The following is a 24,715-nucleotide window of genomic DNA, read 5'->3' as shown; positions in this document are numbered from 1 at the left end:
TTTTGTAGTTTCTCTTTATTCACACTTGAGCATATACCTAACAAAGATCTAGTTCACACCCTTTTTTTTTCATGTTGGAACAGTAATGTTCACTCTGTAGATACGCAACCAATTCGTGCTTTTTGTCCGAATCGGACAAAGCCGTCGTAAAAGATTAAAAAATATGGTTTGTTCTTTTATTCTATTTTTTTCAACGTTGCACGTATCCTTTGTTTGACCTAGAAACCATGAACAGGAAAAAAAAAAAGTTTTCGGAAAAAAATAAAACAAAATGTGAATATATATCATCAAATCAAAGGGTTCTTTAGATGGATCTCTGACTAGTCAGATGTTCGAATTTATGATATTTTGCTTTGTAATAAGTGAAACGTCGCCGTCTTGGAGCTAACCTGCCGTCCAGTTTTCTTGGCTTTGTCAATAAATAAATTATCGATGAAAAGAGGTTTGGTCTCGTAATTCCTTTAATTTTCGAAAAATAGATTTGCAAAGTTTCAAAGTGAAGCCCCACACTACACGAAGAAACGAATTAATGATTATCAAGAAATTTTCGTCTATCTTCTTCCTACCGCAGCAGCCCACGTAAGATTCGAAGCCATCTTTAATGAAAATGTATATTTAATGTGTGTGTGTATATATATATATATAATTATAGTTTTATCTCACTAGCTAGTTAATGTTACGTACGGACCATGGAACTGGAACTGTCTGGTTAACTTCGTGTAACGTGTAATATTGTCTTCCATTCAGATTCTGCAACGGCGTCTGCTTTGTCTCTCTCTCTTTTCTCGCGAGGAATAAAACGAAAATAATCAAATACCCTCCTCGCCTGTCATTGTGACCCATTAGTTAATGTATTATATATATATATACACACACACACACACTTATGGATAAATAATTTAATGTCGTACACATTATGGATATATAATATAACCGACCGTTCCAAAATTTCATTAATAACTTTGCCGATAAATAATGTAGAGTAACTGCACATTTTTTTATGGACTGTGTATGCGCCCACGATTTTAAGATTTTTCCGATATTGTTATTGGTTGCTAGATTTTTTTCCAACGACGACAAAGGAACGTGAAAATCTTTATTTATTTATTTTTGTAATCCTGATTTCATTTAAATAATTTGCTGTTACATAGATATGTAAATATCTAACTTATGGAGACAATGGTGGTACGGTCCCAGTGATTGACTCGTCGTCTCGCGGTGCGAGAGCTCCATTGTGTTTGGATCATATGACACCCACAATTTAGTTTAAGTACATTAAAAATATTTCGATAAAGTGTTTTTTCGTTGTTACGTTAAGAGTCGTCTTTATTATTTAAATTAATACATACCAATTTAATGAAATTTAATACTAAATTTATGTAGGTTAATTTTTCTAAAACACGAAACTAAATACAGGCATAGGGATGGCAAGCAATTACTTTGAAAATAGAAGCATATAGTTTTCGTGCTCTCAAATTAAGTCGACATATTAGAAAGATTGTTATTGGTCTATATACATTGCATATACCAAGGAGTTGTTCGCACGGGTCCATAAACTTGAAGGTATTACGGGGAATTTATTTAAAAAATGCAAATTGTATCCCAACTTTGACAAACAAAAATAAAAGAAAAATAAAAACAAATCATTTTCGTATAATTTAAATAATGTGAAAATATTACGACAAAACAAAACAAAAAAGACATTTACAGGTTCCCTTTCTCGAAGTCGCTTAAATTTCGAGTTTATTATTTATTTAACAATGCGATAGATTTTTTTTTTTAAGAAAAAAATTGTCATAGGCGAGAAAACAAAAGAGAGACGATCTCTCCAGCCAGATTACGTACAAACACCTTCCACAAGTAAAACCCTGAATGAACCCACAACCACAAGGGATTGTTTCGTCTTTTCACATCTCAAAAGCCACGTGTCAGTAGACGGAGGGGATGAGGCGCGTGGAGGGCACGGCTATCAAGCGCGTGGCTCTGGGAGCGGTGAGGCCGAAGACGTCGTCCGTGTCGAGATCGCCGGGCTTCATCCCGTCCGGCAGATCCCAAGTGAAGCAATGAAGAAGATGAGCCACCGCCAAGTCGAGAGCGTACAAACCGAGCTGCATACCCGGGCACGATCTCCGACCCGACCCGAACGGTATAAACTCGAAATTGCTCCCCCTGAAATCCGGCACACCAGGCTTCAGAAACCTCGACGGGTCGAATCTATCCGGGTCGGACCACGAATTCGGGTCGCGACCGATCGCGAATGCGTTGATCATGACGCGAGACCGCTTCGGGACGAAGAACCCGTCAATCTCGGCGTCTTCGGCGGTCTCATGGAGGAGGAGAGGGATGGGAGGGTGAAGCCTTAGGGTTTCTTTCAGACAGCACTTGAGGAAGGTGAGCCTCTCCATGTGCGTCTCCTCCACGCGCTGGTCGAGACCCACCACCTCTGCGAGCTCTTGTTGTACCCTCTTTAGGTCTTCTGGACTTCGTAGAAGCTCCGTTAGGGCCCACTCTATCGCCGACGCCACCGTCTCTGTTCCTCCAAACATTACGTCCTGTACGTAGATTTTATTACATATTTATGTCCAGCTTTCACGTGTACAAAAAAAATGATGGTTTGCATGTATAAATGTTTGACCGTATGTCCGTAGATATTCGTATTAATACGATAGGTTACGAGAAACGGTTGTATTGTAAGATGGATCGATGTTATGCTTACCATGATGATGGCTTTGATGTTGTCACGAGTGAGCTTGATCGAGTTCTGAAGATCATCGGACTCGTTCAATTTCGCCTCTTCGCTGTAGAACGCGAGCAGATCATCGACCATGTCGGTATCAACATCATCATCAACATTCTGTTTGTCCCTCTTCTTCATGTGTTCGTCGATGATGTCATCGATGAATCCATCGAGGGCTTTACGGGCGTTCACGAGACGTCGGTTAATCCCCTGTGGATCGATCCAACCAAGATACGGTATAAAATCCGCGATATTGAACGCTCCGAAGAGCTTAGAGAACTCTTGCAAGATCCTAATGAACTCATCTTGCCCTTCTTCGCAAGCCGAGCCAAACGCGGCTCGGTACGTTATGTTCCTCGTTAGAGCGAATATAAGCTCACCAACGTTCACGGGTTTGCCAACGTTGCTCACCACGGTCCGAACCATCTTGTCCACTTCGTCCCGAACCGATGCCCACGACTCGGCCCTTTTGCGGCTGAAAACCTTCATGACGCACACTTTCCTCATCTGTCGCCAAAAGGGTCCATAGTGGGCAAACGCCATGTCAGCTCTGTCGTACGTCAAATACGATATAGCGATGGTCGCGGGTCGGTTCGAGAAGATGTTGTCTTGAACCTGTAGGACTTGTCGTGCCACTTCGGGCGACGAGACGGCGAACATGTGAAGAAAGCCCATCCGGAGATGGAACAAACCGCCGTATTTTTGGCTCAACTTGGCTAAGCCACGGTGCGTGAGTTGGTCCATCATCAACATGTTTCCGATGATCGGTAAGCCTCTCGGTCCGGGAGGAAACGGCCGTCGTCTTCGCGTCCGCCAGATGAGGCCGAGGAAGAAGACTAGAGAGACGATGAGGATGAGAGCCATGGGAGGGTCCATGACTTGGATAAGTGTCCGTGGTGGAAACTCCATTTCTATTGTAATTTTGATTCTTCGAGTTACTGTTTCTGTTTTGGCTTCAGCCTTTGAAATGGTTTATTGAAGAGATTTGTGAAGGCAAAAGCTCTTGCCATCTTGGGATATATTGATATAAGGGACCTTTATATAATAAAAGTTTGGACCCAACATTTTTTGTTCTGGTCTCCCTTCGTGGGTCCGACTGAATTTCCCTCACGTATATCCATACGGTCTTCTTACTGTAGGGTTAATTCGTATTTTTAAAATTGGTTACAAGATATTTTCGTAAGATTATGGGCTACGTGTACTTTTTATTCATGTGTACATTAATAGAGTCCGCAATTGAAATTATGGATATTTTAGGTAAAGTTTGAATCTAGATAAAAGTAATGTCAGTGATGGTACGCTAATATTCGGTTTTTATTTATATATGGCTGGAAATTTTATTTTAAAAATTCGAAACCTAGAACCGAATGGATGGTGAATATTCCATTGAATATATTACTCAATTAAAAGTCAAATAAATCGACTTAGTTACTACTAATCAGTGTTATCATATATAAATTGTAATATGTATTTGACCAAAAAAAAATACGTAAAATCATAACAAATAAACATCTGATCTGATAAGAACTACCATGTAATCAACACACACACATATATATATATATATAATAGGTTAGAAAACAACGGCACATATCTCAATGTTGCTTTTTAGATAACCCCAAGAGCGCCGGTATATGTTGACTCGAATGTGATTATCTCTTTAAACACGTGAGATCATACTTAATATAAATTAATTAAAGGCATACTGATTAGCTCTTAAATACACTGCTAACAAGAAATATTTTTTTTTGATAATCCGAAAGTTCATCGGGTCTTTGGCCCAACTACATCTTCTAGAAAAATCCAGGTTAGAATGTCAAAACGAGCCCGGCTCGCGAGTTGTCTCGTGGCTTGCCAGAAAACGAGCGATTTGAGCCGTAATTTTTTCAACTCGTTAAACAACGAATCTAACGAGCTAGAACTCATTGAACAAGTGTTCAATGAGCCTGGCTCGGCGAGCTGGTAAGCTGCTCAACGAACTGGTATTTTTTTAAAATAAATTAAATTTATATAAAAAAAACTCTAATATAATTTTATATTAATTTATTCATATCATTTATATGATATTATAAATATACTAATTATTATGATGGTGATAATTGAAAATATTAAATGATATTGGTATTTTATTAAATTTTTATGTATTTATTTAAATTTATAATTATATTTAAAATAAAAATATAAATAAAAAATATTATATATCATTGGCTCAACGAGCCGGCTTGTTCAGATCGGAAAACTGGCGAGCGATCTGAACCGAGGTTTTTCTGGCTCGTTAGAAAATAAACCTAACGAATTGAGCCCAAAACGATCCGAACCAAATGTGTTGAGCGCAACATGATACAAGCTGACTCGTTTGACACCCCTAATCCAGGAGGTGATTGCTCCTCTCCCTTGGATTTGGTTAACAAGAAATAATTAATTGCTGTTAACTATAAACTCATATCCAAATTGATTTACATTAATTTGCTGAAATGAACTATCTACGTGTATGCTATTTTATTGGATCGGTCACACAACTTGGATCAAATATTTATATTGTGAGTGAGAACAATATCAATATATTTCAATTGATGGTAATATATATTCTGATTCGATTGTTTAGAAAAAATCTAAATCTTTTAGTTTTTGAGAATCGTTTTTTATTTAATAAATAAATTATTCCTCAATTTGCTTTATGATTCCATTACCCATTTTATATACATGTTTATAGTTGAATAATTGATAAAAACGTAAATTATAATTAAATCGCGCACCGACATCGGATCTAACGGTCAAAAGTATCTTTTCGCAATCTTCCCATTTATTATCCGGAACACTCTAACAAATACACACGTGACAGTATTTGACAGCGAAGAGAAGTTTTTTTAAAAAAAAATACACGAAACTATTGGTGAAATCAAATCACACGATAGCTCGTCCTGTCACAGAATCATTATATCTTATCTTATAACCAGGAAATTATTTGCAATTGAGCTCTTCAACTCTAACGTATTGTATATTTGTTTTTTTATTATTAAATTATAATAATTCGATTTTTTTCTCTCTTTTTATTTTTATTTGTTCATTTTCAAATCAAATTTATATTTAATAAAAAATATTTGAAAGCTGTTTTATTTTTTCATGAATTTTATATTAATTCTATTTAAAAATAATAATACGTAATCTATTTTAAAATTAAATTTGTTTTGTAAATGAATATATATTATTGAATTTAATTTTATTTGGTTTTATATAATTAATTTGAGACGATCATCCTAACACATATGTATAGATGGATGAAATCGACTAGTTGAATATCACAGAGATTGTTAGACTCGTCTACTTGTATAAAAATATGGGCGTAATTAGAGGGGGAAATATCAATTACACTCTAATTATCATTTCAACCGTGTTTACGGTATAATCAATTTACCTTATTCTCCTATTTTTTTGGTCTCCCATCATATCCTAATCTTATAAAACGTGCTGCAAAAACAGGTGAAATATCGACTGGTTTTTCAACTGAATAGTAAACCGATGAAAGATGGCTATAAACTTGGAATAAATTATGCAAATATCGATTAATTTGTGATGTAAAATTGCGTAAAATATATTGAATATTGTGCCGTAGGTATTAAATTTATGAATTTCCTTTTTTCATACCAGTTGTCAAGACAAGACATGGGAACCGCCGAAAATGTCGTCGCACCCATTATTATGACACGACATAAGAGCTGAGTTGTGGCAGTTTTTCCCATCGGCAGGATAGAGAGAGACCGTCCATTTCTTTTATAATAACCCTTTGGCTTAAAAATAATGATCCGATCGATAATATCAAATTATCAATAGTCATGCTTAACAACCAAGATAAGTTTGAGGTGGCATGCATGTTTAAACATCACAAATCACAATAACGTCATTTTAATCCCAATTAATATATATATATATATATCGACATGATTCCCATATATGTTGTTTTTGTGTTAATTTTTTGTCCGACCAACAAGCTACCTATATTATATGACATGTTTCTATATTATTTACCAATTTTCTTTTTACAAAAAAAAAAAAAATTAAACTGTCCTCTTCTTCAAGGGTTCATGAGAAAAAAAAGGGTTAACGGTCCAAGGGGGGTTTCTTCTCGATCCACCAAGGCAAACACATACAATATCAATATATGAATACTAATTTATTATTGTTTATCCATTTGGAGAGGGCTATTCATGTAGTCTTCTCCGATCTTTTGAAAGATGTAATTGGATCGAAAGTTTGGCGAATTTTCGAATTATCAAAAAAAATATTGTCTACGTATTTGTCACTATACCATGCATGATTTCTAAATTGCGTACAATATGTAACTACTAAATAGATTATGTATAGGGTTTGAAAGGGCACATGCATAGCAAACCATCTGCGACAAACGAATTTACAAAGAGTATTCGTTCTCTTACTTTATCATAAATGATATACATTGGCAAAAGTTACCATAAAATGCCGTCGGGGGCCGTTGTTCAAATGACTTATTTTGTTTTTAAATGTGGTGTGAATCCATTTTGATGCTTCTAAGATGATAATTACGCAATCTTTTGACCGTTTCCTGCTGTTTGTTTATGTATATAGTATGGTAAGTAACGGTCCACATCACCAAATTAAATAGCAGTAAAAACGCGAACAACTTATACTGCGGTTTATTTACCCACTGAGCTGTTACTGATTCTGGCTCATAACTATTATAACATGTGATACGTGTGATCATTTGTCTTTTTGTCCACAATGATCTTTTCAATGTGTAATGTTGTCTAGCAACACGAATGCAGAAATTACACCAAGATATAAGGTTACACCTTAAAATCAATCACATTAAAAATATATCATTAATGGCGTATTAAGGTCAGTGTGTAACTGTCAAAAATTAAAGCAAAAATCTTGTTAAATTGTATAGCGAATTATTTATTGAAATGAAAAAAAATCCAAGATTTATGGAAAAAAATAAAAACTTATTGCTCACGTCGCGTCGATTTGGAGACAGCTTGGTTTCCGTTGGGTGGATCAGATGGTTTTAGGAGCTTATGCAATCGTGTCGTTTTTTTAATGGATAGACTGCGTGTCGTTTTTTTTTGTTATAGTAATTTCTATAGCTGTAAATAAATCATATATGTGCTTTACCAACTTTTGTAATTAATTAGTTTACTATTTAATGACTGAAATATATCAACTTGAATGTTGCTAGCATAAGAGGAAAAGAGCTTAAGACCTTCTAAGCTTATATAAACTATACAAGACGAAAGTTGGTCCATTTTTATTAAATATATTTTTCTTATCGATAATAATATAAATAAAATCATGGGCAAATACATTTTTCAATTACATAATGAGTGGACGCATTTATATACATGCAATATGTCAATCATTATGCATACATGCAGATATATATTTCCTTGTATTATGTATCGAGAGAGTCTAGAAGATTATGAACCTCCAAGGCTTAATTAGGTTTCACCAAAAATATTTAAATTTAAAAACCGGAACTAATCATATACACAGTTTTCTACATGTTACATTTCACAAAACACAATTTATTTATATGGACTCTATTATAATTCTTTCATATTTATTATGTTTGAAATTACGATCTCTAAGTATATATCTGCATAACGGAAATTTATCATATGAATACTAAAAATCCCTACAAAACTCTAAACCACAGCACGTCAATACGAGATAAGCATCTAATCGTTTACATAATAAGTGTATATCGTAACATTAATGACTGTTAATTTGTTAAATCCCTACCGTTCAAACAACATGATTTCTAATTTAAATTAATCTAATGGATTATATATTTAATGAAAATCTGTAGTTGGTCAGACACGCTATTTGCATACAAATCGTCAACGACGGTGAATTCACACTGTTTCCACGTTTCAAAAGTTGTTGAACGAAAAATATTGAAAATTAATTAAATAATTTAAAAAAAAAAACACACATTATGCAGAATATTTTTTTTATGTATTTTCCATGCAGTTTTTTTTTTGTATTTCTTAATTTAATATTTTTTCGATGCACTAAGTGTTGTGTAAATACATATTTATTTATCGTTTCACGTTGTAGACAGATCTTTCGATGAGATTGAAGTGTTTGCGTCTTCGAAAGGCGATATTATTCGCAATCTTATAAAATGGACAAGAAAATTATCTCAGTGATTATCTTTTTTCTTTCATAAATTTAAAAAAAAAATTGTTTTTTTCTTGGAGTCACTATCCAAAAAGCCAGCCCTCTGTCGGAACAAGACAAGTCGTGGATTTCCTTTTGACACATCCAATACAAAAATCGGAGCATATCAGAATATTCAATGTTATATATTAGTTATTTATTTAATAATTGCGTAATGGCCACAAAATAGACGTCGACAAATGATACGAAAGTTCAAATTCAGAGTCTATTCCCGAATTTGATACTATAATTCAAATGTTTTGAAAATTCAAGTGACATTTAGATTAAAATTTATTTACAATATCAGATTAAAAAAGATTTAAGATTTTAAAAAAAGAATTTCAATGTCAATAAATATTCAAATATATTATTAAAATTTATTTACAATTGTATTATCAGAATGGGTTTAGATGTTTTTTTTTAAATTATTTTTTTTGTCATTTTAAGATGGTTGAAATAGTAAGGGCTTAATTAAAGCTTATGGTTTGGTTGCTTTTGAGACTAGAGCCGTCGTCTTATAGGGAGTGCAAGTGGTGCATTTCAACATGACCCTTAATTTTTTGGGATTCACTTTTTAAAAAAAATTATGTTATTTTTAGTTTTTAAAAATTGAGTTATAAATTTTGACACATTCAAGCAAACTGTTTCTGTGATATCAGTTCTATTATTATATTTCCTTCACAGAATCACACCATTTTATATGTATAATATCAGAGCCCCTAATTTTTTGGGACCTCATTTTTTTTTATAAAAAAATATTATTTTTAATTTTAAAAAATTGAGTCATAAAGTTTTTAAATTTTTTTACAATGTTATCATAAAAAATAATTATAAAATTAGTTTTCTATTTTATGATTGAAAAAATATATAATTTTAAGAAATCTCAATATGTATATATATATATATATATATATATATATTAAAATTGATTAAAAAATAAAAAATAGATATAGATATAGATATATAGTATTTGCACTTCTGATGACGCAAAAATTAAATATGATACAATCGGAATAGGTCGAGTGATGTAGTTGATCGAGAAAAAATGGATGTTTTTGTCCCATATCTCATGTTCGAGTGGTCGTTGGGAGAAAGAATTTAATTTAATTTCATCAAAGCTATCTTTTCGGTTCAAGGTGGATATAGTTTCGGTTTAAGGTAAATTTAATTGGGTGAATCTACAGTGAATTAATCTGAACAAAGAAATGATAAAAAAATTTAAATGCGGTAAAAAGCAAAAGTATTATTGACGAATTCATTTGATTTTGCAGGGTCTATATAGAGGTCTTGACTATAATGCACTTGATTCATTAAGTAACGTTGTTTACTGCCATATCAGACTTTATCGTTTTGAAAATTTATAAATATGATAACATTCTTCATAATAACTAATGGTGTTTTATTTTTATTTTGTTTTGATAGGGGATATTTTATTTTTATTAACACATCTCTATTCTATATAGATTTTTTTTTTTGTAATTTATAACTAAAAAATCATTATATGATACATACACTTCTTTTTGCATTTCAATTTTATTTTCTCGTTTCATCTCATTATTCGTAAATCATGCGATTTTAGAACGTAACACATCCGAAGTCTTACATCGATCTTTACGTATGCATTGCGTCATCTTAGATATGTCCAAAGCGATAGTGTGGACATATATATGTAGAGATGGGTTTGGATGTACGTTTGTGGCTTCTGTCACTTCAGGAGTCTCCATCCACCGGACAAATCTAAATAGTTTGAAATCGGAGTTATATATATATATATATATATATATATATATGTATATGTATATGTATATGAGAGTTTACACATTTTGGATGTATGCCCATCAATGCGTGCACATGGCAATGCCATAAATGTATGCTTGCACATTCTGTTGAAATCAAAGCTTGGTTGGTTTGGCAAGATCCGAGTCACTTATTTTTGTAATAACTCTGTATATGTAAGTGTCATTTATTTATTTGGTAGGAACATATGTATAGCTAGTATACGCACATTATTTTTTTTATTACAGGCAAAAGTCTTCATATTAAGAAATTAGAGCAAATTACAGGCAAAAGCATTGATATTAAGAAATTAAAGCAAGATTGGGTGGTTCAACTTGTATAGAAAGGAATAATTTTTTTTTTCTAATCTATATTTGAATTTTTATTTGTAGAAGGGTATTTACGTGAATTTTTTAAGTTTTCTAGAATATATAGGTGGGTGAATTTTTGGATTATAAAAATATTTTTGCGGTAGTTATTTTTCTACCGTACTTCAATACGAGACCAAGGGTTGAGATTAGATTGTTAAAAGAGAGCCCAGTAAAATAAAGCCCAAAACTAATTAAGCATATAGGCCCAATACGACAGGTGCTCGGCCGAAATTAACAACAACTTGGATTTATGCATTCTGCACCGTCAGATCTCAGCATAGTGATTGAACGGTCACAAATCAAACCCTAGACGTGTCCAATTAATGCCCGTTTTTTTCGTTGATCTCCCTCTCCCTCTCGTGTGCCCAGGCAATCCTCTTCTCTCTCTCTGTTTCGGTTGAAGGCTGCGCCACATACTACATTCGTCTGGTTCGGATCGATATTCCCTTTTGCGTCTCTGCGTAGTTTTGTTCGTGAATCAATTGCGGGATTGTGTTCTTCCCCCTGGACATCGATTTGGTTTCTGTAATGTAGGATTTTTTTTCTTCTGAAATTGTTAGTCTTTGTTATTTCAGGAATAAGCTTCGAGCTTCATTAACAATGGCGGTGTCGTTCTCCAACCTGGAATCAAATGCTGGATTGAAGAAGCGCGACGAGTATCTGCTCACTTGCAGTTACATCACCGGGTGAAATTCTCTTTAAGTCTTTTTCCTTCGATAATGTTATAGATCGTAATTGATGGTAGATACGATGCCATTTGGATCGATGGAATGGGCATCACTGATTGAGGCTCTTCTTAGTTGTGAACGTATCCACGATCATTAGATACCTTTTAGGCGGATTAAGAATTGCAGATTGTATATGTTGTAGATTAGTATTGGGTAATCGTTTGTTTGTACGATTATAGATACCAGGCTTCAAAGGATGATCTCTTCGCCTACACGGCTCTCTCATAGCCTCCGACTTTGGAGTATGTGAATGCCTCCCGTTGGTACCACCACATTGATGCTCTTTTGAGGATCTCGTAAGTCCTGATTCCCGACATCGCCCTCTTTTCTCGGGTTTTCGAGTTTTGGATCCGCTATCTGATCATGTCCTTTTACTCATGATTTCCATTCACAGAGGTGCATCTGCTGAAGGGAGCGGTGTCACTGTGAGGGCTTTGCTCCTATCACTGAAGAGGCTGTTGCCACTCCCCCGGCAGAGAACTGTAAGGTATGTGATTTGTTTTTTCAGGTTCCACATGGTAAGTTTGGAACTTTGTTGAGAGCTCTGTCTGTGTCATGCTGTTATCTAGGCTGCCGAGGCTGAAGACAGTGATGATGATGATGTTGACCTTTCCGGGGAAGAGATTGAGGAGGAAACTAAAGATGCCGAGGAATGTGCAGCTTCTGTGAAGGCTACCGGAAAGAAGAAGGAATGCAAGTTCGCATTTGCTCAAAATGCTTTCCTGTCATCTAAATTCTCCTCCTTCTCTCGAGTGTTGAATTTGGGTTTTTTTCCTTGACAGCTGGTAAGTCATCGATTCTTTTGGACGTAAAGCCATGGGATGACGAGACTGACATGAAGAAGCACGAGGAGGCAGTGAGAAGCGTTGAAATGGAAGGATTGCTTTGGGGAGCATGTGAGTTCTTAATGTCTCACTCTCTTCTCTTCTGAATCTTTTGTTGTTGTCCCTTTACATTGATTGGCTCTAACATTGCATTAACTTCTGACTGTTTACAGCAAAGCTTGCACCCCTTGGTTACGGTATCAAGAAGATGCAGATCATGCTCACCATTGTCGATGACCTCGTTTCTGTTGATACCCTCATCGAGGAGCATCTAACTGTCGAACCCATCAATGAATATGTCCAGAGCTGTGACGTTGTGGTCTTCAACAAGATATGTATGTCTTCAAACCCATATGCTATTACTTGATCTCTTCCACTCTATTTTTTTTTTCAATGAAGCTTTTGTTGAAATTGCACTGATTATATGCTTCTTTGGCTATATATCACATCGATGCAGGAGGGAGGATGAGGAGAGATGACAAAGGGGTCTTTATTCTAACCTCAGATATGTTTTTAGAGCATCTTGTCTTGTGTGAACACATTATTAAAATCTTTATGCTTGTCTCTTAGGGCACATGCCCTTTTGGTGATTACACAACCTACTAAGAGGGCAAAAGAGAGTTTTGCAATTTTTGGATTCTCGTGTAAACTTTGTTGTTAAGGTTAAATAAATTTGGTAGGTACCATACGGGGGAATGTATGTGATGTGCTTATTATAATAATTATATGTTTTTAACATTTAAAGAAGGACGGCGATGGAGGAATACTATAAAAGGGAGGGAAGAGAGGGTGTTTGAGCATCTCGAACCAGTTGGAGGATTCCAAGGCAAATGTATTAAAACATATACACACACACATGGAGATACCTACAAGAGGCTTGGTGGTGGTGTTCTTGTTAGTTGCAGCTTCTGCGTTCTTGATCCCGAGCTCTGTTCAAGGGCTTCGAGACTTAAAGGAGGGAAACAATGGACCGTCAATGTCCAATGTTAACGGTACTTCTGCGAGCGTTGACGTAGAAAAGGGGAATGGAGAGAGAGCGAACGATTCGTCGGCGTTTGAAAATGTCTTAGTCGACGAGGATAATCGAGGAGGAGCAAGTGGAAATGGAGGAGGAGGTCGAGGAGCAAATAGTAAAAAGAAACTCCGGAAAAAGAAGACCAGAAGCGATAGTGCCGGTGGAGGGGGAGGAAATGGTAAAAACAAACCTCGTAAAAAGAAGAGTCGAAGCTATGGTGGCGGCGGTGGAGGCGGCGGTGGAGGCGGAGGAGGCGGTGGCGGTGGCGGCGGCGGAGGAGGTGGCGGTGGTGGAGGAGGAGGTGGTGGGGGAGGAGGCGGCAGAGGAGGATGGGGATTTGGATTTGGATGGGGAGGCGACGGAAGTGGTGGTCCCGGCAACGCCGGTCGGTGTTGGTTTCCCGGTTGTCCCAATGGCTACAAAAGGTCGTACGGTCGAAACTAACGTAATTCGCTCACCCATTTTACCACTTTTGCCGGGAAAAAAGAAGAAGCAAGATGATGCATCTTACAAATGGAATCGAGATTAAATAATTTTATTTCCATTTATTTTGATACTTAAAATAAATGTTTTCTTGTCCCAAGAATCGAGGGATGTTCGTATTAGTATTTTAATGCGCTGATTTTTTTTTAAAAAGTTTTCCCCTTAATTCTTTAGGGGAGAAGATAGTCGCTAATGGGGCTTAAGTATAGGGACCCTCCAATTAATTCCCAATGACTCGTATGTGAAATAAAAGACATCTTAGAACATGGAATTTATAATTTTATAACTTATTTTCTATGGGTGTTTGGTCTAGTGGTATGATTCTCGCTTCGGGTGCGAGAGGTCCCGAGTTCGATTCTCGGAACGCCCCATCTGTTTTGTTCCTTTAGCCGTTTAGCGTATTGTAAAACGGCGACGTATTGAGGAGCTCTACACCAAACTTAGAGACAGATGAAACATCAATAGGAAATATTAGAATTCTAGTGCCTTTTAATTCTCGTCTTATTTTCTTTTTTGTAATATTATTGTTTTTTCTCGAATATTTATTCTGTCATCTGTAATATTCTTATATTATTTTTAACATGTTTCAAAATTTATTATTATTCCATGTGTTTTTTTTCCATTTGGAGTTTTCACGTAAATTCATGCGTTCAATTACGATTTCTACTATTGTTCTCTTTATATCTTTCTTTAGTAGCCATGAGTTTCCACTTGACACAGATAGTAGAAAAATCCGACACAACAATATATATAAAAGTCCAAACTGATTATAAAAAAAAACCATGAAAAGTAACGGAACAACATCAAAATCAAAGAAGAGCTTATTAACCAAAGACTGATCCTATCGAAAAAAAAAACCCTAAGAACTCAAACCCTAGAGTTGCCGGAAACATTCTCATCCTCGGGGAAGAAGTATCTGTTGTGCAACCAGAGCGAATCTGCAGCGACAGGCTCGCTGTCTTGGTTCCTATGCCACGTGTAAAGGGCATGCGTTCTGTTCTTTATCTCCAGAAGCGCGTGTCCGAAACTCGCCTCTCTGAACGCCGAGTAACTCGGTTGTGGCTGCGTAAAGCTGTCAGGAAAACAAAAACCAAGATTCAGAATCTTGATTGAAAAAAAAAAATCAAGAACGTGAAAAAGCGATGGATCCAACCGTTGCCTACCAGTCTGCGATTCCTTCGATGTTGCCACCATCGCCGATGGTGATGTAAACAGGAGCCGACTTGTCTTTGACGGGATAGCTCAGGCCGTCGGTAATGTTGTACTGAATGTTTGAGACTCGTTCGGATCGCTCGTAGGCATGGACGTGACCAGAGAAGACGATATCGACTTTGTTCTCGACCAACCAAGACTCGAACATAACCCTCATGGTCTCTCCTTCCATGAAGTGGTAGTTGTTACTGTTGTACCACGGCGAGTGTACGAGCACTATCAACCACGGGGTCTCTTTCCGGTTAACCTTCTTCAGCTCTTGCTCGAGCCATGTGTACTGCGGTGTGTACTTCCCTGTGTAACGTGTGACGCAAGAAACTCAAGAGGATAATCCAAAACCCTAGAACAGCATGTGAATGATGAGCGATTTATCGTACCGTAGGCAGAATAAGAAGAGAGCACGATGATATGGGCGGAGGCACGTTTGATGGAGTACCAAAGAGGGGAAGTACTCTTCGAGGATTTGTAAGGGACATGGTACCGGTGCGTGAACGGCTTGAAGGCATGAGTTTCTCCCTGTAAAATCTCGACGGCCGGTTAAACCCATTGATCTAGTAAACATGTTTCATATATGAAAATATCAACAATCAATCTTACTATTTCTGGGGCAAAATCAAGCTCGTGGTTGCCGGCGGTCCAAATCCAGGGCTGGAAGGCGGTGCTGCGCTCGACGAACCGGCCCCAAGAATCCCACTTTCTCTGGTCATGGTTCGGGTGGTTGTCTGCATAGGACAAGTCCCCTGCAAAAAGCACGGCTTGTCCTTTCGGGTTCGACATGTAATGGCTCAGTGTCTCGTTAGATGCAAGAGTTTGCCCTAGATCACCTGAAACAATGATAATAGAGTTATATACACCCGAGAATCCATTCAAATTAAGCACGTTTACTTATTCATTCTCTTTGGATATATAAACTGTGGATCGTTCAGTTCATACCCATGACTCCGAATGTGTACGGAACATCGGGTCCGATCTCTGGGGGAGTAGTAAAGGAGAATCTCCTCGTGCTGTTACCGCTTCCAAGCTCATAATTGTACTTAGTATCATACTGAATACACACACAGGAAGAAGAAGAAGAAGAAGAAGAAAAGGGTTGAATTCATGAACCCTAAAAACAAGGGTTTTACTTGTCTCACAAGTTAACCGGACAAACCTTAAGTCCTTTAATGGTGGCGTGGTGAATGTAACCAGAAGTGTAGTCGTAGAATCTGTAGAACTTCGTGGACGCGTGAGATCTATGCTTGTGCCTCCCATTGTTCTCCGCTGCCCAGTAAGTAACGGCGTTAGAGCCCAGATTTAACGGCGTTACCCACGAGATGATCATTCCTCTTCCCGTGTAATCTCCCTGCGTTATATGCACCTGAAACAAAGAGGTTCATCCGCACCAACTTCGTCTTCGTTTTTGATTCGAATCAACGAAATCGATAAACAGATTAAAAAAGAAGGGACCTACCTGTTCGGGAGCGTTGAAGCCGGGAGGAGGAGGGAAGGTTTCGAGATCCATCTCGGTGGCAGGTTGGGCTGTTCGGACGTAGCTGCTGGTGGCTCCGCCATGGCTGACGACGGCGATGCACAGCAAAACAGAGAAGATGAGAAGAATTCGAGACGAACCCATGTCAAATCTCGTGATGCAGATTCAGAAAGTTTTCTTCTTTGCGAGTGAGAGGGGTTTGTTGCGATTCTAAGGATTTATATAGACAGAGGGTTTTCTCTCCTTTCTGTTGAGATTTTATCTGATTCTGATAAGAATTTCTCAGGGAATATTCCGAGTTTGAAACCCTAAGCAGTGATTCTGATATACCCAGATCTTGTTTCGGATTGTTACGAAGTTAGGGTTTGAATATTTCTAGACTCCCACTTCGACATAAAGTCTTTGCCTCACCAGAATTAGAATCCTCATAGGACTTAAACTTCTATACGGGTATGTTTAATTTGAACATTACAAAACCAAACAGATTAGAATTTAATAATCCGACCCTAGAAGAGAGAGGAGAAGAATTAGGACAAGAAGAACACAAACACGTTTCAAGGAACAAGTCACACTAGGATTCCCACTCCTAACATGAGCTCTTGTCGTCGGGTACTCTGTTTCCCTTTTCCCCTTCAACTACAAACACATAAACTAAAAATCACTCTGACCCAATGAACCCTGGCCTCTGCAACCGGTTTAAAAGGCCGGTGACCGGTGACCGTGCGTTTTCCGACCCGGAGATTTGCCCAGGTCTACTCTACAAGACTACTCTAAAAACAAGTTCTCTGTTCAAACTACACACTCTCTTGACACAAAGCTTATGTTTCTGACTTGGGGTTTTCTTCCTGTCATGTCTTCTGCTGTATGGTTAATGGTTTTGGATACAGTTGGAACCGAAAGGGGTCGTTGTTGTAACTGGTTTGGCTTTTAGCCTCTACCGTTGGCGGTGGATGTAACCGGATCACAAACAGCTTCCACTGACAATCTTTTCAACACGTTCGGACACGGGTCTTGCCCGAAATTACTGTTGGATACCGTCACTGCACATCTCTGCTTCCCTACGCATTTCTGCAGATGCAAAGGCACAAGATAAACAGTTAAGAAAGAACAGAGTGAAAACGAGCATGTAATGTTTGATCTCCTTTTACCCTCTCTAAGATGGCATATGAGGCAGGGGCGTGACACTGTCCTTGTTGGTAGCTCCCGCATGTTCCTAAAGGGGTACCGAAACTTGCGAATTTGATGGATGATATGGTTTGACCAGGTCGGCACCTCAAGTGAACCTTTGGTGTGCGGAAATCTTCTGCTTTTCCATAGTTTTCGATTTGCCAGTTCTTGATGTTTGGATGGTATTCTGATATTTCAGCACAAACGCTTGATACTGATCTCTTTACGAGGGATATAGTTGATGGGTTCCCTCCAAGTTCCTCAAATATCACCAACAGGTTCTGTCCCGGCTTTAACCATGAACGTGGCACATGGTACCTGTTCCGAAAAACATAAGCCATGAGCTATAGAACAGTTCTTGATAATTGGACAGCTGAAATATGGAAAGTTTTGAGTTGCAGAAATATCTGGCTTACCATCTTTGAGTAGGTTGACCACAGCCAGTTTGGCACTTGGTGGGCTTATATGTTCCGGCATAGCTACAATGGTTGCAGTTCCCGGTTGCAAACGCAGTCCAATATCTCCCGATGCTTTCTCCGTTCACCCAGATTTGACCCTTTCCCATTCCTTGCATGTCCAAAGCAAGGGGCTCGTCTCCTTCAGGAGCATCAAAGAAAGCCTGCCACCAACCATAATAATCTCAGTTCAGTTCAGCTTCTATTTACAGAATCCATCATTCTTCCTTTTCCTTCCAGTATACAGACCTTGTGCCATGTCAGAGGTTGAGCCTTCTGTACAGCTAATGATGCCTCCATCCACTCCACAGAGGAACCGCTTGTTGGATATGCAAGATTCATAACTTCACCTTTCAGGCCAACCTGATGAGCAGAGAGTCATCAATCAGTAGTTAGCTGGATTTGGTACGAAGAAATTCAATCCAAGACGAGAAAAAACGCAAGAAAGGGGATGAGATAAAGCACCTGGTATGTCCATTTCTGCCACGAGAGATCCCATTTCCCCTGATCAAGCCCGTGCAACGCCACCGGACCTAGAATTCCCGTGTTCCACGACTCAAAGTGTCCGCCCACATTCTACAGGCAAAGATAACGGGAAAACGATCTTTAGCAGAACGTATCGGATATTGGACCATAAAGTGAGATAGATGTTTACAGTATTGGAAGAAAGACACTAACCGGTAATCCAACAGCAACACTCAGAAGTGCGATTTTGTTCGTTCCAGCATGCAGATTGACCTTACCAGTATATCTGAACCTCCTGTTTTCTCTCGTTCCAAAGGCAGAACCTTTACACACATAAAGTTTTCTAGTCAGAACATGAATCAAGAATCCAAAAAGGAAAACTAATTGATCAAAGCAATAGAAACTAACATACCAGAGAGCTGTCCATTGACAAAGACATGAACAGCATGGCCGGTTGATTGAACACTGAGCGTTGGTAGTTCTCCTCCATGCAAGAAGGATTCCGTTTGGCCAATATCAACGCTGCAGGTAGATCAGATTGATAACCCTTAATTACCATTGAATGGACTGCTAAGGTATTACATGTATTATGGTATAGGACTGGACTTGATAAAGAAGATTTCAAGACAAAACGTTAACTGGGTCTTACCTAGTGATGTACCAAAGGTAGTCACTTGTGTCCCGTGTAACATTTATCTGCTCCAGGAGTCCTGGAGTAGTGAAAGTGGAGCTGTCATCCACTGAAGAAAGATCTTCGAAATAACTCTGCCACCGGAACATTTCCGTGTTTGTAGGCAACATTTGCATTTGCGATGTTTGAACTCCCACCTGAAACCGCAATTTCAGAAAACTCTTGTGACTACCTTTCTCTACAAGAACATGGCAAAGAAGCAAAAACCCAGAGAAAAGTGGCATTTTTACCTTTGCAGTATTGAAGACTGCATTTCTACAGTCAGGAAGAACGGTAATTGACCAAGGAGGCAAGTTGTAGTGCATGTTGTTAAACAGTACTCTCGCTGCTGATTCTGTGTCGTAGTTCGCTAGGAAAGCCGAACACCCCCCTGATTCTGAAGAGTATACATGAGCCTGACAAGAACACAAGAGAGTGAAAAATCAAGTAAATAAATAACCAGCCGAATCCGAATGCCATTTAAGGACATTAAGGCAAAACCTGTTGCTTGTTTCCTAGGGACGTGACAGTAGGATCAGCTGAAACCAGAGCCTTTTCGCACAACTTGATAGCTCTGTGGAGCTCTTTCAGATGTCCATATTTTGGCTGTCTGATTAAACCTATAACCATTTTACATGACTCACTTAAGTACAGATCGTATCCAGTTTATGCCCATTAGAGCTTTAGATTCGTACTGGTAAATGAATGTGAACATTTCATTACCGTATTCATCTATCGGGGCATCGTAGTCATAGCTGGTGCTTACAAAAGGACCTCCAGCTGTTCGTCCAAAATTAGTTCCTCCATGATACTGTTTTCAAGGACAGACAATGAATTAAAAAGCTTGGCTTTCAGACAAAAAAAAAGGTCTCGCATGGTAACATAATCGCTGAAGTTAACGTACCATGTAATAGTTAACAAATGATCCTCCCTTCTGTATGAACCGGGCAACGGCAAAGGCCAAATCTTGAACTGGTCTCTGGTGTATGGGGCCACCGAACTCAGTGAACCTTTACAGATTTCAGATTCAAATACAAAAAGAAAAGGTTAACACTATGAAGATAACTCTGATAAAGGCCATAAACATGAGGTAGAAGCAAAACCAAGACTGTACCAGCCACTCCATGCCTCTGTCCATATTGCAGGCTTGTAGGGCTTGTTCGGAGCAAATGAATCACAGTAGAAACCATTGCATGTGTTTATCTGTTACCAATCCCACAAAAGGAAGTAAACTATTTTCAAGTTCTTGCAGTTAACCAAACATTTTAAGTCCAACTCTCTGAACAGCTTGACTTACTAAACAAACATTCATCTAAAGATCCAAGCGTCAATTCAATTACTCACCACAGGATCAGGGGCATCGTCTTCCTTGCACATGACCCAGGGGACACCAGTATCAGTTTCTACGGCCATTTTAGCAGCCCATGTCATGTAATTGTGACCTTCAGCACCAAATATCTGAGCTTGTTTCCCATACTCATTCTCTATCTACAAGTGAAACAAACACGACACCTCCGGTTAACTTAATAGTTAATACCAGAGAGAGAGAGAGAGAGAGAGAATCATGTACCTGAGAAAGGATAATAGGACCACCCTGAGACTCAAACAAGCTCTCACTCTTCATTAGTTCAACTATTTTCTCAGTGAACCCTTTCATCGCCCTCTGAGACATTATCCCACAAGCATTTACATCAAAAGACAGTCCAAAGATTCTAGCTTTCCAATTCAATCATGCAGGAACTCAGAGGGAAAACGAGATGAATTGAAAAGGAATAAGAAAGACCTTGAAAGGCTCATTATCTGTTCTGAAGCTAATTCCGGGGACATACTTCAGCCAAACAGGGAATCCTCTGCTCGTTTGGACAGAATACATTGAATTCAGCAAACAGGGCATGCATGTAAACACTTAGACAGAACTGATATACGCATCTTAGCAAATCTGGAGGAATTTGGATCTAAAAAAGGACAAAGACAGGGGCTTACCCGAAATTCCACTCGGCACAAACATAAGGTCCAATTCGAAGATGAGCGTACAGACCAGCCTTCTGAACAGTCTTGACGAATCTCACCAAATCATTCCTCCCTTCAAAATCGTACTGAGAAACCAACAAAAAAAATTGTATTCCTTAAGCAAAATTAGGAATGCAGCACCAAAAAACAGAATGTGAGAGATAAAATTGAAAAAAGAAAGTACTTTTCCAGGGGTTGGCTCGTGGAGATTCCAGAAGACGTAGGTCTCAATCACATCAATGCCTCCGTCTTTCGCTTTCTGAATCAAACCTTCCCACATCTACCAAAGAGACAATAACGCATCAAAACCCAGAATCCGACAGAAGAGGAGGAACTGTAGGGTTATTGCATCAGAAATCTTACATCGGGAGTACTTCGTGGGTAATGTATGGAACCAGAGAAGAGGATTCGCCTCTGCCCATTGATTACAAGCGCCTTACGGTCATATGTGACGCTGCATTGGACGATTTCAGAGCCCAGAAGCAAAAACCCTAGTAAGAACCAAACGAACATTCTAACAGTAAACCCAGCACCCATCTCTCCCATTTCATTCACAATCACAGAGAGAGAGAGAGAGAGAGAGAGAGAGATTAGTATGAACAGAAGAAATCTTGTCTGTCCCACTGTGAAGAAGAAGAAGAAGAAGAAGAGAGCTTCAATGGCGAAACGAGGGAAGGAAGAGGGGGGGATTTATACAAAGGTGTGAATGAAATTTAGCGGCTTTCACTGACAGTCACATCTCACAAGTGTATCACTGCGTGGCCGTGAGCTACCTACGCCTCCCACCGAATTTGCTAAATTAATTAAAATTATTAAAATAATAAAATCAACACAACAAAGGAAAATAAATTAACAAAACGGGAAAAAAAAGAAGAAAACTCTGCCACGAAATTACGGAAAATAAAGGGCACTATGATTAAAGCGGCAGCTAATCACGCAAGTCATCTTGGGGTATCTTTTCCAAACCCTTTTTTATTAGGTTTGATTAATTAAGTTAATCGGTTCATTTACTTTAGTAAATGATAGTGATTATATATCTCTATAGTATTATTGTATTAGGCAGATGATAATAATCGTACCTCGCATAGTTACAGAGATTGATTAGTAGATTTTATAAATAAAAATCAGTAAAACCCAATTTACTAATTAAGTTTAATTAGAGTACGGAAAGTACAATTAGTGAAAGTCTTAATCAGTCGTCAAATGGATCCACGGGCTAACATGTGTCTTCCACTTTCACATGACACTGTAGCTGCGATTTTACAGCCCATTTGTATATAATATTTTAATTAAAAAATGCAGATGGAACAAAATTGAATTTATAGAGGTCGCAGCACATATATATATACATATATATATATATATATATTAATTATAGAATAACTAATGTGAATATTGGACCACAAGATGACTATAGGTCACAAGGCGAAAGCGACGCCATAAATTACAAGATCCAAACACAATATACATATATACACCTCATTTTGTAATTTATTAAACATTTTTAAAAAAATTCATGTTTCCAAACTATTGATAAATTTGTGTATTCGGTATCTAAGCGCTTAAAATTGGCAAACATAACTATGGGGTAAGATTTGCAAAAAAAAATATTCAGGAGAAGATTTAAAATAATCTATTTGCTTGTTTATTATTGAAATAGTTATATTTTTTTTTATGAAATGAAATAGTTATATTGTTTGCAATGAATCTTATCAATTAACGGGAAAATATAAGTTTACGATTTTTCTATCAAATTTCTGTGATTTTGTATTGTATTCATAGACTAAATCAATCCGTAATTTTCACCCTACATTTTTATTTAAAATATCATTAGTTTGATTGTGTACAGTTGATATTTAAATTATTTATAGATGAAAAATTGCATATAAATATTTAAATTTATACAAATTTTTTAATAAATATATAAACTATAAAATTTCTATATAAATATATAAACTTTTACAAAATTTTATATAAATATCTAGATTTCAGAAAAAAAAAATCACATAAATCTACAATCCGTTAATGACGTGGATTATTTAAAAAAACTTAAAAATTTAGATATTTATATTAGATTTTTAAAAAATATTATATAAAAATTTTATAATTCAGTTATTTTTATAGAATTTTTATAAAAAAATTAGATATTTACATATGGTTTTCCCTCTATTTATTTACAACAAACTTTGTAAACGTGGTTGTGATATTGATTGATTAGTTGGAGGTTTGCTAATATTTTATGATTATAAATATCATATGATTATTTCAAAATCAGATCGGCTTATTTGGAAAAACCAAACGGGAGACGAATTGGCCCCTTGGATCTGATGAGCTTGATATGTATAAATACAGACCACTTGCTTAATTAAGGGATTATGCTAATTACAGTCGACAATTCCGGTTTTACCCCTAATGGACTAGCACTAATCACCCACCGACAGTCGTCCGCACATCGCACTGCATCGGGGGTTGACTCGTAATTACATAGTTTGACCAAGGGTATCTAGGTAACTTCACGAAAAAGTGCTTGGCAGGCAGGAGGTGTGAGAAGAAGCTGTCTAGAAGTCTCCGTACGACATATAACTTCCGCTAAAGTCATCTCATTTATTACATTTAACTTTAAATATAGAATTTTGGTCAGACTGTAATCAGATTCGATTCCCTCGAATATGCATAATATCCAGAATCAAATATTGTAGAAGGATTTATAAACCCTAATAGGCGTCAACGGCGTGAAGTGCGCGAGTCAAATGGACAGACGACAGAAAAAGGAAAGATTAGGTGTGGGAAAAAACCGGCACGCAGTCGCACTACGCTTCGTCTAAACTACAGGTGTTGGACCGTTGGTGACGCCTGCGAATAGGCACGTGGGAGATCATGCGCAAAGGCGTCGGTGCACGTGCCTAGCGTGACTACACCGTCTCATTTATAACCACAACAGCTGTTACGAAGCTTCACGCCGTTAGTTTAGTCGATTCTTATTGGCTGATGATTCTCGAGTATCCCTCTCCGTTAACGTCGGCATTGTGACGGCTTCCATTACGCCGAGTTGTTTTTTGTTGTTGTTGTTGTTGTTTAATTCTTGTTTTTCATTTCTACGATTCTTATTTGATTCGAGATAGAATAAATATAATTTCCG

The 24,715-nt window shown here is 37.5% G+C and overlaps 5 protein-coding genes and 1 non-coding gene across 6 annotated transcripts; 3 read left to right on the top strand and 3 right to left on the bottom strand.

The window, feature by feature from the left end:
• Nucleotides 1-1,663: 1,663 nt before the first annotated feature.
• On the bottom strand, nt 1,664-3,753 carry LOC104807482 (cytochrome P450 84A1-like). Its single transcript, XM_010532766.2, has 2 exons — nt 2,717-3,753; nt 1,664-2,552 (listed from the first exon to the last, which is right to left on the bottom strand). Exons 1-2 carry the CDS (start codon nt 3,644-3,646, stop codon nt 1,929-1,931), a joined length of 1,554 nt encoding a protein of 517 aa, XP_010531068.1. The 5' UTR covers nt 3,647-3,753; the 3' UTR covers nt 1,664-1,928.
• Nucleotides 3,754-11,335: 7,582 nt separating this feature from the next.
• Nucleotides 11,336-13,319, top strand: LOC104807480 (elongation factor 1-delta 1). Its single transcript, XM_010532765.2, is given in 9 exon segments — nt 11,336-11,508; nt 11,655-11,765; nt 11,987-12,103; nt 12,202-12,227; nt 12,230-12,294; nt 12,377-12,500; nt 12,590-12,703; nt 12,805-12,966; nt 13,089-13,319. Coding segments are annotated over 8 exon segments (696 nt in total). The 5' UTR covers nt 11,336-11,508; nt 11,655-11,679; the 3' UTR covers nt 13,091-13,319.
• A 109-nt stretch (nt 13,320-13,428) lies between these two features.
• LOC104807479 (glycine-rich protein 2) lies at nt 13,429-14,360 on the top strand. Its single transcript, XM_010532764.2, has one exon. It carries the CDS (start codon nt 13,488-13,490, stop codon nt 14,088-14,090), a length of 603 nt encoding a protein of 200 aa, XP_010531066.1. The 5' UTR covers nt 13,429-13,487; the 3' UTR covers nt 14,091-14,360.
• Nucleotides 14,361-14,427: 67 nt separating this feature from the next.
• TRNAP-CGG lies at nt 14,428-14,499 on the top strand. The gene has a single exon. It is a non-coding gene; the product is annotated as a tRNA-Pro (tRNA).
• Nucleotides 14,500-14,891: 392 nt separating this feature from the next.
• Nucleotides 14,892-17,198, bottom strand: LOC104807478 (purple acid phosphatase 25). Its single transcript, XM_010532763.1, has 7 exons — nt 16,792-17,198; nt 16,492-16,698; nt 16,275-16,386; nt 15,939-16,165; nt 15,719-15,857; nt 15,293-15,635; nt 14,892-15,201 (listed from the first exon to the last, which is right to left on the bottom strand). Exons 1-7 carry the CDS (start codon nt 16,951-16,953, stop codon nt 14,997-14,999), a joined length of 1,395 nt encoding a protein of 464 aa, XP_010531065.1. The 5' UTR covers nt 16,954-17,198; the 3' UTR covers nt 14,892-14,996.
• A 138-nt stretch (nt 17,199-17,336) lies between these two features.
• LOC104807477 (beta-galactosidase 3) lies at nt 17,337-22,272 on the bottom strand. Its single transcript, XM_010532762.2, has 19 exons — nt 21,940-22,272; nt 21,761-21,856; nt 21,550-21,662; nt 21,350-21,416; nt 21,137-21,229; nt 20,911-21,054; nt 20,681-20,769; nt 20,471-20,576; nt 20,290-20,377; nt 20,068-20,186; nt 19,818-19,982; nt 19,546-19,724; nt 19,309-19,418; nt 19,110-19,219; nt 18,897-19,007; nt 18,681-18,794; nt 18,393-18,595; nt 17,958-18,294; nt 17,337-17,877 (listed from the first exon to the last, which is right to left on the bottom strand). Exons 1-19 carry the CDS (start codon nt 22,120-22,122, stop codon nt 17,737-17,739), a joined length of 2,568 nt encoding a protein of 855 aa, XP_010531064.1. The 5' UTR covers nt 22,123-22,272; the 3' UTR covers nt 17,337-17,736.
• Nucleotides 22,273-24,715: the final 2,443 nt, after the last annotated feature.

The sequence above is a fragment of the Tarenaya hassleriana genome, unplaced genomic scaffold (assembly GCF_000463585.1).
Source record: "Tarenaya hassleriana unplaced genomic scaffold, ASM46358v1 Cleome13, whole genome shotgun sequence".
Taxonomy (NCBI): Eukaryota; Viridiplantae; Streptophyta; class Magnoliopsida; order Brassicales; family Cleomaceae; genus Tarenaya; species Tarenaya hassleriana.
The sequence above is the reverse complement of the archived record's forward strand: the minus strand, read 5'-3'. Positions and strand labels throughout refer to the sequence as shown.